Source organism: Passer montanus, unplaced genomic scaffold (genome assembly GCF_014805655.1).
Source record: "Passer montanus isolate IOZ18808 unplaced genomic scaffold, ASM1480565v1 scaffold1, whole genome shotgun sequence".
Lineage (NCBI taxonomy): Eukaryota > Metazoa > Chordata > Aves > Passeriformes > Passeridae > Passer > Passer montanus.
The window spans coordinates 19,595,453-19,613,655 of record NW_024356504.1 but is presented as its reverse complement, the minus strand read 5'-3'; the positions used below and the strand labels follow the sequence as shown (position 1 = coordinate 19,613,655).

General features: G+C 43.0%; 1 protein-coding gene across 1 annotated transcript; it reads left to right on the top strand.

Annotated features, from left to right (window-relative positions):
• The first annotated feature begins 948 nt into the window (after positions 1–948).
• On the top strand, positions 949–17,612 carry LOC120497014 (protein mono-ADP-ribosyltransferase PARP14-like). Its single transcript, XM_039698059.1, has 19 exons — positions 949–1,293; positions 1,399–1,505; positions 1,596–1,629; positions 2,574–2,648; positions 3,346–3,543; positions 3,704–3,988; positions 4,901–5,137; positions 6,031–8,285; positions 9,149–9,382; positions 9,667–9,888; positions 10,897–10,978; positions 11,882–12,031; positions 12,527–12,589; positions 13,470–13,637; positions 14,461–14,679; positions 14,779–15,366; positions 15,815–15,960; positions 16,510–16,684; positions 16,907–17,612. Exons 1-19 carry the CDS (start codon positions 1,095–1,097, stop codon positions 17,194–17,196), a joined length of 5,727 nt encoding a protein of 1,908 aa, XP_039553993.1. The 5' UTR covers positions 949–1,094; the 3' UTR covers positions 17,197–17,612.
• Positions 17,613–18,203: the final 591 nt, after the last annotated feature.

Genomic DNA, 18,203 nt, shown 5'->3' with positions numbered 1-18,203 from the left:
ATGTATTACTTTTTTTTATTGAGATTCCCATATTGTGAATGGGCACTACAACTTTGCCACCTTGACTTTCAGGTTTAGTAGGAGTGGGCACCGTTTGGTTTCCATGTGGGTTGGGATGTCTTTCCAGCCCTGCTTTTGTGTTACTGTATTTGTTTTAATATTTTACATGATTCCACGTCCCCCCTCCCTTTCCATGCAGTTAGATACCAACACTCCATTTGTTTCTAAGTGACAGAGCTTTCCTGCACATGGAAACAAATTGTCACTGTGCTTTAATCCCAGCCAGCAGCTACCTGCCACACAGCCACTCGCTCACCCCCCAACCCCAGCAGGCAGAGAAGCCTTGTGCTTTGAAATAAGAGCAATTTATTAATCAAAACAAAATGAATTATACTATAACTAATAACTGTAATGAGAATCAGTTGCCCACCAAGAAACAAAGGCATTCCCATGGGTCACTCAATACAGTATCTGATGATACCTAGGCTTAGCTGGATGCTTATAATTTTTAATGACATTTATTTATCCATTTCTTAACCTTCAGTGAAATTAGGGGAGAAAACTTCATTTATCTGCTATTTTAGTGTCCCATATTTGGCCACAAGGTAAAATACACAGCACGAAATAGCTGAAAACAAACCTTTGCAAGAGAAAGTCCTGAGCACTCGGTTGAAAACTTCTCAGCTAGCTGAAAAGTTGGTCTGAAGTAAACGCCCATTGCAACCTTCCACGGTTGTGGAAGCATCTCTGGGCAAAGAACGATGAAAGTGGTAATTTTACTTTGCATCGTGACTTCATTTGAAAGAGTAAGGGAGGGAGAGCGGGTGTTAGCCGGTGGTTAAGCAGTGTGAGTTCAGAGGCTGAAAACGCTGTCACCCCGGTTTCTTGCACGGCTCTGGAGGCACAAGGGGCGCGCCCCGAGGGCTCTGAGCGGCCTGTCCTGCCCCGTGCGGGCGCGGCGGGGCCCGCAGCCCGGCCGTGCCCATGCGTCCCGAGGCGGAGGCTGCTCCCGGCGCTGGGAGGGGCCCCGGGCGTTCTCGGGTTCTGCGGGGAATCGAAAGCGAAAGCGGCGGGAGCGGAGCGCTCGGGCGGCCATGGAGGGGCAGCGGCCGTGCTCCTTCGCGCTGCTGGTGCGAGGGGACTGGGGCCCCGCCGAGCCGCCGGCCGCGCTCAGGAAGAAGCTGCTCTGCTACTTCCAGAGCCAGAAGCGCTCGGGCGGCGGCGAGTGCGAGCTGCGGAGCGGGACCGGGAGCGGGGCCGGGCACATCCTCGTCTGCTTCGCCCGCCCCGAGGGTGAGCGGCCGGGCCGGGCGGATCGGGGGGGCTGATGGCGATGCCCGCGGGCAGACGGGCGCGGGGCGGCCGCATCCCCCTGACCGGTGCCTGCTCTGTTGGCAGTGAGGGAGCGGGTGCTGAGGCGGCCGGCCCACGAGCTCGTGTGGGGGTCCGGAGAGCGGCTGTCGCTGCAGGTCACCGCGCTGCCCGCGGACGGCGGCCCCGCGCAGGTGAGGCGGGCGCGGGTGAGGCGGGCGCGGGTCCGGGCGGGCGGGGGAGCTGCTCTGTTGGGTGACCGCTCTCCTCTCGATCCCTTGCAGGAGCCGGGACCGGCCGGCGGGACCCAGAGTCCAGGTGGGAGCTGCGGCAGGAGCGGCGGGGGGTCCGGGGCTGGCGAGGCACCGGCCCGGGGAGCCCTGCGGGGAGCGGGCGCGGGGAAGCAGCGCAGCCGCTGCTCGGCCGGGCCGGCCGAACGGCGCTGTAGCGCTCTGATTCTTCTGTCCAGCGCTCCCGTTCACTTCCCCAACCCCAAACACGATGGAGTTCCTGTGGTGCAGTCTCCGAGCCACATCCCAGGCACCGGACAGACCAACCGATTATCATGGCTAATACACACACACTGCAGAGTCAATACACGCACAGCTGCTCAATGCACATCTGGCTAATACACAGGACTAATCAATACACGCACGGCCAATACATAGCTAATCAATGTGTGACTAACAGTACACACAGAAGTAATCAATATACACAGGGCTAATGCACACGCAGCTCGCTGAGCTCTGCTTTCAAAGCACCTGCTTGTGCATAGAGGAGTGATTGTGCAGGTGAGGGCTGAGGGCACAGGCTGCAAAAGCAGCTTGGTCAATCGTACCATTGTCCTTTGTTTCCTAACGTAGCTGCATTTCCTCTTGTTCTAAACTAGGAAGTTGAGCAGTCACGCTGCGTCAAACACATCCTGGTAGAGGCTCTTCCAGAGGTCTCAGTTTTCAAAGGCACTTCCTCCCAAGGGCTGATGTCCTCAGCACTTCTTACGTTCAGTGCAGCTTTTTGTGTGATGCGAGTGCTGTAGTGCATGGCAGGACCTGCTCATGCTGGTTCGTGCAGCAGGACTGTGCTGACATTATGCCCAAGGCTTCTTGAGCTCAACATTTGGTTTAAAAATAGAGGAGTCTGTGATTCTGACAGTGTCAAATTAAACTTAATTCAAGCTGTGTTAGCTCCTGGGTGTACATTAATGTGTCCATTTTCTTCTTGAAGTACCCAGCAACTGAGAAACCCTTGTCATTTATCTCTAGTTAATGAACCCCAGGTGTCTCTTCCCGTCTGCCGGAATAAGGGAACTCCTGTGTGTACTCCGCAGAAGAAGACGGGTAAGTGTGTCACTTTACTGGTGGTGACCATTGTATTCTTGCTCCTTTGGTTTTCTGGACCTTTCTGCTGCAGCAGTGCCCTGGTCACCCTCGTGGCTTGTATTGTTTGTCTAATGTAGTGTAAGAATTGTGATCCCAGGCTAAAAGAAATAAATATATTTTTTCCTTTCTGAGTCTCTTTAGAGCCCCCACTTCACTCTGTACCTCAGTCAGTTCCTTAGGGGACAGCAGTGGATGCTGGCCTTTGTTCTGGCTCAGGCTGTCCCTACCCAGGCCTTCCCAGCTGCTGCCAGCCCTGCTGGGGCAGCCCTGTGCCAGAGCATCGGGAGCTGTGTACCCCAGGTACACCTGAGCAGCCGTGGCACCCAGCAGGTATAGACCCCAGGTGACCCACAGCAATGTCTGAACTGTGAATGGGGAGCACTGGTTTCCTGCATTGCGTGTTTGTGAAAAAGCTTTTGTGTCTTTTACTTCTGCTGTCCTTGCCTGGTGATGAGCTGAAGCATTTCCTCCCTACGTGTTGGTACAGCAACTCCCATTACTGATGTGCTTAACTTGTTTGGGATTCTTATCCTGTTCTTTTCCCTGAGTGTGATCTGAACAAAAAGAAAAAATGGTGTGAAAGCTTAGAAGGTGGGGAGGTTGGTTTTCTTCTTAACTTTTGCCTAAGGCATTATGGTGTGATCTTTTATTTCAGAATCATGTGAGAAATTGGAAGCAGAGAAAGTAACCTCTGGGAATTCTGCTGTAGTAGTAACCACTGTCCTTGGGGAGGAAATAGGAGATGAGCTTTTGGAAATGTACTTTGAAAGTAAAAGGAGATCTGGTGGGGGGCCCATTGAGTCCTATGTCAAAAAGGATGACCAAGCAATCATCACCTTTCAGGATGAGCGAGGTATGTTATGAGTGTTACACTGCTTAAACTCCCTTTTAAAAATAGGCCTTTGCTGGTGCAGGATCTCTCTGTGGGCATTGCTCCAGGCAGAAATGGTGTATTATTGCTACTGTTTAAGATGCTACTCTGCTGTGACATCTCCATTTTTCTGTGGAACTAGATGCCCAAGAAGTTTTGCAAAGAAAGCATCACTTGAATAAAATTGATCTGGTTGTGAAGCCGTGGCAAGTGGCAGCTTCCCAGGAGTTGTGCCAAGTGGAGAGCTCTGAAGGATCCCTGCTTCCCACTGCGGTTGTGCTGGAAAATGTGAAGGACACAACCAGAGATTGCATGTTAATTTTGCTGGTAGAGAATGTCAGTGGCTTGTCAGAGGAGGATGGTGACTTCAGTGTGGAAATGATACCTGAGTTATGTGCTGCTGTAGTTACTTTTACTGGAAATACTGGTAAGAAGGAGTCAGAGTTGAAGCACTTTTTATTAGCTACATGTTTATATGCATGTGTGTGAGTGAGATTAAGCTGGAAGTATTATCTTTTGTATTTTTAAGGTTTGATCTGATAGTATGTCCTTTTAAAGGAGGGTTTACTTTACTAGAGTTAATGCCATAACCTTTATCTGTGAGGTGGAGAGGCCAGTGCAAGTCAGAAAGAGAGCTAGCTCTGGTTTGGGTAGTAAACACAACAGGTAGGACTAAAAGCAAACTACAGCTTAAAACAAGCAGTGAAGGATGTACTTGGTCTGAGAACAGATCGATGGTAAAAGCTGTCCTTGCCAAAAACTGCAGAGAAGGTATAGGTTTTTCTGCCTTAGAAATTATTTGTCTCTCAAGTCATGCTCCAGTCCTAAATTTTTGGTGTGGCCTTTAGGAAATAAGTGGATCTTTAAGAAACTTAATTTTTTTTTCCCTTGAGAGATGGAAAAATGATTTGACTGTCTTTTATTGTGAGAATAACAGGGGGGAAATAGCCTAAATGTATTATAAAATTGAGAGAATGTATTATAAAATTGAGAGAATTTGAATTGTTAACTTGTGTCTTATTAGTTGTGTATGAAGCCATAGCCTAAAATTGAACCTGATATTGTTTTCTGCTGAAGCTAAAGACACCCAGTGATAGTCTGTAGGAAAACTAGTGGCAAATTCTGGCTGTGATCATTGAAGTCAACAATTGTGATCAACCATGAGGGGAATACTAAGTGACAGATACTATGTGGAAAGAAGTAGCTTTGTGGGCAGCTCTGGACTGGTTTTGTAATTCAGAGCTTTGATCAGTGTACACAGTGATAGTTTGCTAACAGCGTGGTAAAAAAACAAGCTCCGAGTTTGATCTTTTCTTTTTCTTCTCCTTTCTCTTTCTAGATGTAGAGGAATTTGCTAAAAAGCTGAATCAAAACCAGAGAGCAAGGGAACAAAACATTACTGCACGGTGCCTTGAGCAAACAAAAAGTGTTAGGGCTGAAAATATACCACCCAACACCTCCAGTCACTATATAACCATCTACTTTGAAAATGAGAAGTATGGCGGTGCGCAGACGGTGGATGTTCAACTGCTGCCTGATGAAGATGCAGCTATCATTACATTTGGTAGCCAGAAAGGTAATGCAGAAATGCAGAGCCATTATTTCTTTGAGAACCTCTCATTTAAAGACCAAAATGTGCGTTTTCTAGAGAAATGCCTCATTTGCCCTTGTAAAATGACAGACGTGGTGCTTTGCCCGCAGGTCTCATGCTAACTGGAGTGCAAGCTTCAGTTTTGGACCAGCTGGACATAAGGCATAGAATTTCATTTTCTAGACAGTTTGTTTCACCCAGGCCTTGATCCTTACAGAGTTTAGGTTGCAGTTTGAGTTCCATGGAGAGTGCACAGCCCCGTGGGCACAGGGGACTTCCCCCCCACCTGCCGTCTTGGCCACCAGCCATGGCAGCATGCCCAGTGTGGCTCATCTCAGGACAATTTCTTGGGCAGCTTTTTGGCTGGAGAGCAGGTGCTGTGGGTTGTCCAGTCAGTGGCAGAAAGATGAGTGACTGTGAAAAGTGTAGGATAAGGGAGAAGCTGGAGGCATTGCAGTGAAGGGGAGGATTGAAGAGGAGTTGAAGGAAAGAGATGGTCTTTTGGGAGAACAGAGGAGCTGTGGTTTAAACTGCTGTGTAATAGCCCAGACAACTGTGGAGCTGGGCACTTCAAGTACAGCATGTAAGAGAAGTGGGGGCAGAGATTATGCACGCCTCCTCCCAGAGGTGGATGCTGTTGTGCTTGACTGTCTCTCTTCAACTTAGTTTCTGGCATTTAAAATGAATAATTATTCAAAAATCTGGAATTATTTCTATTTGGGAAGTGGAGGAAATCAATCTAAAAATGTTCTTAAAAATAACATTATTATATAGAAAATACATACATTTAAAAACCCACAAATAATGAAAAAAAAACCCAAAAGAGAAGATCTTAAGTGCTGACATTAATAACCTGGGGGGTTGTTTGTTTGTTTTAGATGTAACAAATATCCTGGCAAAGAAGCATTCACTCAACAAAACACCAATCTTTGTCTATCCTTACTACACCTCACTGGAAACAGCTCTATATGGAAAGGAAGGGCCGCAGATAAAGAAACCAGATCCAGTTACATTGCCTTTGGATCCCTATATCTGGAATTATTTGCAAGGAAATAGGAGGTTAATTGAGGCAATAAATCATGAAATGGCAAAGTGTAATTGTGTGCCAGAGTGGCCTGACACCCTCTGTGCAGATCCAACAGTTACTTTGCATCCTTCAGCTATTTTTTCTGAGCGGAAGAGATCAGTATCTAGATTGGTCAAGTCATGGAAAAAAGAAGTTTCCACAGCATTTTCACACACCATATCAAAATATGAAGTAATTCAATGTCAGGTAAGCACTGAGGTGTGGGAAGCCATTAGGAACAGCTTTCCCCGTGATGAAGTTCTGATGATCCCAAATATTTCCAGGGATTTACATGTTCTAGTAGGTGAAAAAGAAGTTGTGAAGAAGGTTGAACAAGAACTGAAGCTTCTGATCGAAAAGGTCACCAGAGAAATTGAAAGAGAAAAGCAAAGAACTGAACTGAAAGTCAAGGCAGTGAATCCAGGGGAATATGGAATTTTACGGATTACTGGTCTGGAAGAAAAATTTCGTACAGAGTTCCCAGACCTACAAATAACTTATGATAATTTGCAGAAGAGCATTAGCCTATCTGGAGTGCCTGAAGAAGTTTACAAAGTAAAAGGAGAAATACTTGATCATGTATACAAAATGGCAAAGAAAAAAATTAACATCCACCCTTGCATTTTTCAGTTTTTAGAGCATATTGATAATGAAACCCTGTCACAGAGCCTGTTTATATCAAAACAAATTAATGTTTTTTACGAGCTTGGTGCAGGAGAGATCATCCTGAAAGGGAATGCTCCTGAAGATCTCCTAAAAGCAGAGGAAGAAATAAAGAGAGAACTGGACCACAAAAGTATTACTTTGGAGGATGAGTCAGTCCTCCAGAAGGAGGAATGGCAGATGCTGGCCAAGGAAAACTGCTGTAATGGAGCTGTAGCAGTCACTCAGGCAGAGAGTCAGATTGTGATTGCTGGTCTTTCTGAAGCTGTAGCAAAAGCCTTTGAGGAATTTTCCAACTTTATAGATGAAAACACAGAGGTGCAAAAGATCATTGAAGGAAAGCCGATGGCACTCATAAAGTTTTTTGAGAAAGAGAAGGTCAGTGATTGGGCTGCCTTATCAAAAATAGGTGTGAAAGTTGACTTTAGCAGACAGAAAAACTGTGAAGTTATATTGTTGAGTGGGCCGAAGACAAAAGTGCTGGAGGGCGTCAGCTTAGTTGAGCGAATTCTGTCTGGCCTGCATTTTAAGCGCGTGATGATTGACTTGCCAGGAGCCAAGGCATATATAAAAGAGCAAGCACACCTTTTGGCCCCCCATATAAAAGAAGTGTTCAAGTGTTTAGTCCTACTGGAAGAGCAGCCAGAAGAACAGCTGAAAGATCAGAAACAATCTAATAGAGGCAAGCTCCATATGGAGATGACCATGGGCGAAACTGTGATAGCGCTTTATGAAGCTGACTTGTGCACTCACCCTGTTGATGTTGTGGTGAATGCATCTAATGAAGACCTAAACCACATTGGTGGCCTGGCTGATGCACTGTCAAGGGCAGCTGGGCCAGCACTGCAGGAGGAGTGTGATGAGCTGGTGAGGAAGGTGGGGAATTTGGAGCCTGGTGACGCGGTGATGACGCGCGCCGGGAAACTGCCCTGCAAGAACGTCATTCACGCTGTCGGGCCCAGGTGGAGCAGGGAGAGATCAGAAATGTGTGTGAACTTGTTGAAAAAGACAGTGAAAATTTGTTTACAACTAGCTGAAAGACACAAGCATCGTTCCATAGCTCTGCCTGCTATAAGTGGAGGGATTTTTGGCTTCCCAATGGAACTGTGTACTTATTCCATTGTATCCTCCATCAAGGAGACCTTGGAAGAGTCCAAGGGGAACAGCAGCTTGAAGGAGGTTCATCTTGTGGGTTTTGCACAGGATAGCATTCAGGGTTTCAGCAAGGCATTTAGAGAAGTGTTTCCAGAGTTTTCAGCTTCCTACAGGCCACTGCATCATGTCAGTTCAGTTCCTCGACCTAGGCAGAAGAGAACTTCTAAGCGAATGAAGAACTTCCCGTTCATAACAACTCAGGAGGGCCTTCACATCATCCTGCAGACAGGAAGCATTGAAGATGCTACAGTAAGTGTTCTAAACTACCTTCTTTTGAAATAAAAAGTGGGTTCTTTTGTGTCTTTTCTTAAAACTAACAAACACGAAACTGATGTCATTAGTGAACACTGGCATGAAACATGCAGTTATTGCACTTCCTGTGGAGAACCAGTGATTTTGATAATTGATTTCTGGTTGCCTCCTGTACTGAATTTCTGTTAGCTGGCTGATAGATACTTTACTGGGATTGCCAATACTGGAAGCAGCTCCATCCAGGACCCTTCTGCAAAACCTCTGAGGAGTGGATGTCTCCCACAGCTTGTGCATGCAGCTCCTCCAGTTGGCCAGGGCAGAATATATGTTAAAATGTGTATGGGGCCCTTCCTGAGGAGCTAAATACAGGGTTTGACACAATGTTCAGTGCCCTTTGTATTTCTCTCATTCATAAGTTACTGCTTTTCTCACTTCTTTCTCCTTTGATTACCCCAAGTCTTGTTTGTCTTCAGCATCTGCTTTTCCCTCTAAAGCAGCCATGCATGGGAGGCCCTGCCTACCTCAGTGAACTCAGATTTTGGTCTCTGAGCTTCTCTTTGAGAACAAACTTGCACAAATGTTTTTCAAATAGAGGCAGAATTAATAAACGAGGAATGCAGAACTGTCATTCTAATTAGGCTGAATTTAATTTCATTGTTAACTCAGTTTTTTGTTTCTTTGGGCAGACTCATAATATTAGAATTGAGCATAATTTCTTATTTATTCCAAAACTTTGTTCTCTTTGTTTGTTGTCCCAAAAATTTACCTTGTAGAGCATCAGGCAGGCTGTATTTGATTATCCAATGCAAAATTTAAATTTGATATTTACAAACTAGAGTTTTTGCTTGTGTGTTTTTCAGACATCCATTGTTGTTGTCAGTGTTGGCAAAGATCTCCAGCTTGACAAAGGGCCACTTGGTAAAGCCTTGCTAAGCAAGGCAGGGCCAATGCTTCAGACAGGCTTGGACAAAGAAGGTGGAGGAAGAGTACCTGAGGAAGGATCTGTGTTGAAAACTAAAGGTTACAATCTGGCTTGCAGTGTTGTGCTTCATGCTGTGGTGCCTGCGTGGTCCCAGAAAAACACACCTGCAAAGGTAAAAGGGTCTTTATTTGCCTGAATTTTTTCTGGGATTTGTAGTGTGTTTAATGCCAGTTTTTCTCTGAAATGAGAGACAGTGTCATAGAAGATAAGGGAGTTTGACTCACTGTTTTTTAACTGTGGGCTGATACCATGTTGACTAATAAATTCCTTGTGAATTCCTTGTGTATGGAATTAATTGTATTTTTATATGAAGAGATAGCTGAAAGGGAAAGTATTACATTGCACATACTGGGAAAAAATACCTCTAGTAACTGAGAAAATAATTGTGCTTTACAGGTCTTGGGTGACATAATCACAAAATGCCTGGAGATTGCTGAAGAACTGTCCTTGAAATCAATTACTTTTCCAGCAATTGGGACAGGGAATTTAGAATTCCCAAGATCTGTTGTTGCTAAATTATTGTTTGACAAAGTGTTTGAATTCAGCAGTGAAAACAGAGTGAATTCTCTAGAAGAAGTTCACTTCCTGTTGCACACAAAAGACACAGCTAATATTCAGGTGAGTTACTGTGGTTTCCTCTCTCTGTTATATTATGGTGTATCTGAGTCTGTCTCATGATACTTGGCTATCTGATGATATTCAAAGAATCTGCGAGGTACTTGTTTTTATAATAAAGAAAAAGTTTGCTGACAGTCTCTCTCATCTGCACTGAAAGTTGTCTTTTTGGTTCTACATCCCATGGTCATCTAAGTATCAAGTACATTCCTGCTCCCTTCCTATCCTTTCTGTTTCCTGGGAATAAGTACAATACAAATATTTTGTAATACATACAAAAGTGTAATTACTCTTTATCTCATGAACTCACCTAATTCTTCAGTCTGTAGGTCAGAGAAGTTTGCTGTAACTACTGCTTCAGTGCCTGCATCCTTGGCAAACAGGTGTGCTTTTAATGGAGTGCTGGTGTCATTTTAGGGGGAATCTTTGTGCTAGGATTGCTGTGCTGGTAAACTTCTCCAGTAGAGACATATAAGTATTGTCCATCGCCCTCTCTTCAGTGTCCCTTCAGCATAAATTTTCTATATCCACTCTCAAGTTACTCATTTCACACTGAAAGAGAGCAGTCACACTGTGAATTGATGTCCAGATAAATGTTTCTGCATCTGTTGCCTTTTGTACTTTGTGCAGGAGCTTTCAATACATTTTGAAAGGCTAAATGTGAAGGCTGCTGTGTCAAAGCCTGAGCTGTTGTGCACAGAGAAGGGTGTCAGTCCCTATAAGAGCTGAGCAAGTGTGAGCTGCTCACTGGCTGTAAGGATGCCTTCTGCTGCTGTATCTCTGTGGAATGGTAACTGGGCTTTGGCTCAGTTATTTGTGGTTTTGTGTTGCTCACACTGAACAGCCTTGCTCTCTGAGAGCAACATCTGCCAGGACTTGCCATCAGGATTGTGGCAGATGATGTTCTTTCTAAATTAGTTCTTTCTAAATGCTTTTTAGCTTCACTTTTCAAACCTTTGTTTCTACTGTGTGAAGACTTCTGCAGGGGTTGATTGTAATTTCCTTCTCTAGGAATTTTCAGATGAACTTGAAAACAGGTCTGTAGCTGTTAAAGGGCAGAAGCCTTCTCCAAATGATGCTAGCCAAAGCACAGGTAAGGTTTATTCACAGAAGCTGTGTGCCTACTGTTTTTTTAAAAATTATTTTCTTCAAGTATTCCAGGGAATGCATTCATTATGGATATTTAGGTACTTGCTTGGTGAGCATGTCATTCCCAAAATCTGTGTTGCTGCTGTAAATGCCGTATTTTCAGGTTGAGTGTCTGTTATGTCTGAAATAGTGTTAGAGATGCTAAGAAAAATAGTGTTCCTGTGATTCTGCATCTGGATAGCAGCCCTCAAAATTGGAACAGTAGAAGCCATAAGATGTCAAGGGCATAAGCAGTGCTTTTTCTTTTATTGCTGCAGCAGTAGATTAAACTGTGAACAAGGCAGTGTCTTCCTCTGTCCTGGGAAGGCAAGTTGGATCCTGGGTATGTGTGTTGAAGTGGTCTCTTTGAAATATTCTTAAATCTTTTATGTGTTCAGGTGAATAGCAAAACCAAACTGAAATGTCTTTGGTATTATCCATCTTAATGGAACTGCAGCCTGTAGAAAAATGAGTTACATGTCGAAAACTTAATAATGATTTTAAAAGTAACACATGGGTAAAAAGTTCCACCTTTTCAAGAAGTGGAAAACCTGCCTGGAAACTCTGTGAGACACAGGAAAAAGGGAGTGAGACTTCTTGAATTGGAGTTTTGCATTGGTAAAATATCACTAAGTAGTGTCTGCATAACAGGTGTGCAGCAAAACACATTTTCCCTGCCATCCTGCCGTGACAGAAATGATGGGAATGAGTGCAGGTTGAGTACAGACTCCTGTGAGAAGGAATGATTTTCAGTTAGCATGGCAGGCAATCCTTTCCACAGGCTGAGTCTGTAGCCACACTGTGGTCTCTGTAGGCATTGTACCCAATCACTCCTTTCTGCTCAGGGTCTGTATTTCTTTCCTTGCAGCTTTTTCTGCTGTCCCTTCAGCCTCAGCCCAAAACGTGCCTGAAATGACAATTGGCTCAGTCGTGTTCCAGGTGGCAGAAGGTGATATTACCAAGGAGGAGGGAGATGCCATTGTAAACATAACAAACCCAACCTTCAGCCTCAAAACAGGTATTTTAATTGATATTACGTGTGAAAAAATATGTGTGCTTGGAAGGGCTGGGAAAGAAGAGGAGCAAGTATTTTTCTTCAGTGCTTTAAACCCTTTTATTTGTTTCACAGTGTAGTTTCTGTTTTGCTTCTTAGGGTACAAAAGGTCAATGAGGAAGTGTCTGAACTTTATTCACTTGTTTATCTATGTTACAGGACGGCATGTTTAAGACTCCCTTGCAGAAAGGGAAACTAAAAATCTTTTTATAGAACACCTCTCAGACTAAAGGAGGAGACAAATGTCCATGAGGTTTTGACCTTAGTGAAACTTTTTAGGTACTCAAAACATCAATTTGAATTGAAAAGCATATAAGGCTAAAATTTTGTCTACAGTGTTTTTAATTTATAATCTGTAATGTTATCAGAATTGACATTTTAGATGTGATGATACAGTTCTGCCTCAGATGGGACTTCAACAGCAGTAACAGTGCATCCATGTGTCTCTTCTCGTTTAAGGTGTCTCCAGAGCAATTCTGAATGGTGCTGGAAAAGCAGTTGAAGATGAATGTGCTGTATTAGGTATGGTACAACATTTCTGACCTTTCCAAAGGTGTTAATGCATGGCAGGGAATCTCTTGGAATAGTTTCTCAGTACTGACTACTGCAGTTCCATCTGTTATACAGTGTGTTACAGGAACTAGTTTTTAATCAGTTAATGTGATATTTGTAAAACATCTGATGAGGGAAGGAAAAGAAAAATCTTCAGGAAGAGACAGCTTCTAAGCGTACATAAAAATCCAAATCTATTGTTATTGTTATCCTCTTATTCCAATAAAGATTTCCTTGATAAAAACAGAGTCAACATCAAACAGAGCCATGAGCAAGGGGTGATGCTGGCAAAAATGTTAATAGAGAAACCATTTGTAGGCCAAATACTGCTGTTGGACAGCAACCATACTGAAAGAGGAGTAAAGATGGATGAGTATGTGGTTTAAAACACCAGAAAATAAGGGAAGTGGGAAAATACGTAGGTGTGGAAGTCAGCTAGGAGGACCAACCAAAGGAAAAGAACTGTGTGGAAGAGATCTGAGGTAAACAAGCTGTTCTTGCACAGGCCAAGAGGGCTAGGTGGCCTGCAGGTAGATGGCATATTTGTGTGTGTGTGTGTGTGTAGACAGAGTCCCAGTCTGCATGAAGTTCTCCAAGTTTACTGAGCAAACCTGACAAATAAAGGCACACGCTAAATTTATTTGCCAAAGGAGGCAAATATTTTATAAAAATAGACTGACTTCTTGTGCCTTGGAAGAGAAAATTGAGTGAAGGGGTTGCTCACTTTATGGAAGGAGACACAAAGCTTATCCTGGGGCATATTTCTCACCATTTCTTATTTCCTAATGAGGACTAGTACACATCTATATTGGGGATTATTGTTGATTATTTTTTCTTACTTATTTTTCAGCCCAGCAAACTGACAAGAACTATATCATCACCGAAGCAGGAAACCTGCCATGCAAAAAAATAATGCACTTTGTTTACCAAAATGATATCAGGTCCCTGGTTTCCCAGGTGCTCCAGGAGTGTGACCTGCGGCAGTACACCTCTGTCGCCTTGCCAGCAGTTGGAACAGGTCTGTGTCTCCTTTTCTGAAAAGGGTTCAGTCCTTGTGATTCAGCTGCTCTCAGGGCTCAAGTGATGAGTTTGATTTATCTGGAGAGGTTATTATTTGGTGAAACTATATTTGGAAATATGCAGTCTTTAAAAATGTTATTAGAGGCTTAGGGAAGTTAGAAAGCTTCACTCCTTACAGTGTTCTAGTACATCAAGAGCATGAGTTTTCTAAAGCCAGCACGTCCTTGCTAACAGGGATTTAAAGGCATGTCTGTGCTTGCTGAAGAACCTGCAGCCTGGTAGGTGAGGGCAGCTGATCAGAGAGTAGCCAGGGACCTACTTCTCCATTGCTGAAATCAGCAGGTGATGGAACTCTGGCCAGCAGCTGCACAAGTAGGATTGATACAAACATCAAAAAGCCCAGATTGGCCCTTTTTCTTCTCTTGTTCTTGAGAATCCAGAACTGCACCCCATGCACGTGGGAACCTCTTGCATGAATAAAACTGGGCTTGCATTTTGAGCAAGGAATGGACTACTGAGTCACTGAGCAGCAGGCTTGTGCCTTGTTAGTTATCCAAGCTATATCATCTACATCATAACCTGATGGTTGCCAAGCCAACAAAAGGAAACTTCCATTTTTCCCTTACTGGAGAGGTGGCCCCCCACTTTCTTTTCCTGATAAATAGAAACCTTTCTTGATTGCCAGCCTGACATAATTCTCAACCTGTTTATGATTCAGGTGATTGTGTGGGTATGTTCATAGCTCTTCTTTTAAAGATGTTTTAATCACCTGTAACAGCTATTTACACTTTCTAGAACAAAATATCTGCAACTTTTTTCAGGAGAGGCACGCCGCAATCCAGCTGAGGTTGCTGACAACATAATAGATGCAGTAACTGACTTTGCAAAAAGGAATTCTGCTACGTCTCTGAAAACCATTAAAGTTGTCATCTTTCAGCCACATCTGATGAGTGTGTTCCAAGCAAGCATGCAGAAAAGAGAACGGTCTACTGCAACACGAATCAAATCATTTGTTTCCAAGGCATATCACATGGGTAAATGTAAGTAGATGTCACTTAAATACAGGTTATAGATCAATCTGTTTAGCACCAGCTAAAAAATATTAATGTTAATGACAACGTTTATGTATTTCAATGTAGCACTCTGGAGCTCTGAGAAACATTCCCCAAAGGAAAAAACCAAAGTGGCTTTGGAAAAGAAAATTGACCTGGCTGTTGTGCAGATTTGTGGTGAAAATAAAAAAGAAGTGGAAGAAGCCGAAAAGTGGCTGAGAAGTGCAATTTCAAGAGAACAATCTCATACAGAAATTGTAGACGAAACTATCTCTCATTTCGATGAAGAAGACTATGAAGAACTGGATGACCTAGAAGAGAAATTAAAAATTTGTCTTAATTTGAAGAGTACCTCTGTTGAAATTTCAGGGATTGCAAAAGATGTCTGCCTGGCTTCTTTAGCTGTTCATAAAATGATCCTCAAGATAAAAGCTGCTAAAGAGACCCAGGCAAAACTTCTACAAAATTCAGTTGAATGGAAATACAGTGAAAAGGGTTCCTATGTACCCTTCAACAGTCTCACAAATGTGGAGCTGGAAAACGCTTACATGAGAAAGCAGAAAACTCTGGAAGTCATCATTGATGAGCGAATATACACAGTGGATATGGAACGTAGGACTGCTGTGGATGCCCAAGAAAGACAGATATCCATCGTACGTATTGACAAATCTGAAGGTAAGGAAAAGCATCTTGACAGTCTGATGTTCCCATGAGACAACCTGATTGCATCCAGTAAGAGAATGGTGAGAATATTTAAAATACATGTTAGGAGCTTTGTGGAGGTGCATTTCTGGAGAATGTAGAAAGGAACTGAATTGGGAAATAAAAGAAGTTTGCAGCTATTTAAAATATTTTGAGAAAAGAGTAATGTGTTCTGATGTTCTTAGCAGGCTTACTAGCAATAATGTTCTTGTAGCAAATGTTGTGCTGGATCTCAGCTCACTTCTGTTCTTGAGCCATTGCCTCTTCCATTTACTGCTGGTCCTTTACAATACAAGAAGATCCTTCTTTCCAAGTCATCCATAAGCAAGATGTGTGGACTTCTAGAAGGATTTGTAGCAGGTCATGTTTAATTTTAGGCAGGGGATTTGGGTGAATATGATCAATTGTGTTTCTTCTGCAGATCAAAAGTCAACAGTGCTCCCTCCAACGTGGGACCCTATGGAAAATGAGCAAACGAAAATAGTGGAAATAAAACCAGACTCAAAAGAGTATAAAGATGTGGAACAAAGGTTTCTGCAGACCTGTCAGTTATACAGAATTGAAAAGGTAAAAGCAAGTCATCATTTCTAAGCATAAATAACTTAATGGCAAGTGATGAAGGATACTGATAATAGAAAAAGAAATTCCCCTGGGATTTCTAAAGCTGGGACAAGTCTTTCTGGCTGTCATTAACTTCATTCAGCCTTAATGAGTTTAATGTTGCAGTTGAGGTATTTGGAGCAACTCAAGCAGTCACTTCTTCAGCTCCAGGGGAGAGTGCTCTTCCTTGGAATGATTTTTGCTGTAGCAGAGCATGTGTTTTGCCCATGTAAGCCACGTGTGCTGTGCAGGCCCAGCAGGCATCTACAGCCTGGAAACCTGTGAAAAGCTCCTGTATTGTTTCCCAGGAAGTGTTTGTCTCATGGTTTGAGCTGGGTTCTGCTATCTGCCATGCCAAAGTTTGGAAGGATTTGACTAACTTATTTAATCATATGTGTATTTGAGCTAGGAGGGGAATCTTGGAAGCAGATTGAATGACTGATAGGCTGATTTTTTTCATGACAGCAACCTACCCATTTTCTTTCTTTTTTTCTGTCTTACTTTCAAATTTCACAGATTGAAAGGGTACAGAACCAATATTTATGGAAAAACTACCAAATAAAAAAGTGTGAAATAGATAAAAAAAATGTCAACAGAAATAATGAGAGGCTTCTGTTTCATGGGACGAGTCGGGAGTCATTAATCTTAATTAACAAACATGGATTTAACCGGAGCTATGCTGGAATGCACGGTAATGTAACTTTCAAAACAACTCTTGTTTTCCTGTGTAGGGCTAGGACTAATTTGCCATGCCATGTATAGTCCTACCTTGTATGCAAAATGATTTATTCTGTTTTATCTCCCTATTGCAAATAAAAAGCAGAGTTGTCCAGAGATTCACAGGCTCTGAAGGTGGCAGATTAGGAGTAGCTGCTGCTGAAACACTCACAAACCTTTGCTTTTCTGACTACAGCTGCACACTTTGGAAACGGAACGTACTTTGCTGTTAATGCCATCTATTCTGCCAACGACCAGTACTCTAGACCAGATGTGAATGGGAAGAAGTACATGTACTTGGCCCGAGTCCTTGTTGGAGAATATTCTCTGGGGACAAAAGGATCTATTACTCCAGCACAAAAAAGTGCTAGCAACTCTGTAGATCTGTATGATAGTTCAACTGATAACATGAGCCAGCCAACCATGTTCATAATTTTTAATGACATTCAAGCATACCCAGAATACCTTATCACTTTCACTAAGTGAGTATTTTGATTGCAGCCACAACTGCATGTCTTTCAGCCTTTATGTAGGATGGAAACATCTGTAGCAAAACATACAACAAAAATAATAAAGAATTGTGTCAAATTAAATTCTTACTTGATTTAAGCAATCTGGCAATTTCTGATCCCCCTGAAGCTTGTTTACACTTGAGCAGCCGAATGTATTAAGATTTGAGCACAATATTTTACTGCAATTCTCTTTTAGATTACATAGTGAGCTTTTGTACTGTATCAGCCACACAGCCTTAGGGCCTTCCTAATTGCTCGTGGGGAATTGGAAGGGATAATGCAGCCTTGGACTGTTCAGTGTTGCATTTCTGATGCCTTCTTACTCTCTGTGACAATCTCATAACGAGTTATGTTAGAGCAATTTTCAATAAATGAACCAGTTGTACTAAATGGCTTGTGTTTGCCTAAACCTCTTTGAACATTTAGCATTGGTTTTTAACCAGTAAACATCAATGAACTTGACATTACAGATATGGAATGGCTTGTTTTTAAATACAATACCCTGCTGCTTTGCAGCACCCCCAGCTTTGAAAAGCCCTTGGCTCCTCTGAATGTACTGGGTTTGACTTACTTGGTTGTTGTAATTCATAAAAAAAAACTTCCAATGCTTTCTTTACATAGTTAGGTTACTGTTACAGTTTTACTGTGGGTACTGTAGGGTAACTGTGGCCAAGGGACACCTTTTCTTGGGAAGGCATGTGAACACGAATATGCAAGTCAAGTATCTCAGTAGAGCTGTAAAACTCAGGCTGTGCATTTGTACATCCCATCCTTCTGTGACAGCAGTGGAACTGCTCCCTTTGTTGTTTTTTTTTTTTTTACTTTTTACTATGTAAAAAAACTTTTTCAGTGGAAAAGTTCCATTTTCTAACCACTGAAAATTGCTGACTGTTGAGATCAAGTGTGTTGAAATCAATTTAACCTAGAGCTGGAGATCAAGGTATTGGTATGGGGGCCAAAAGTCTTGTTTGTACAGTGAAT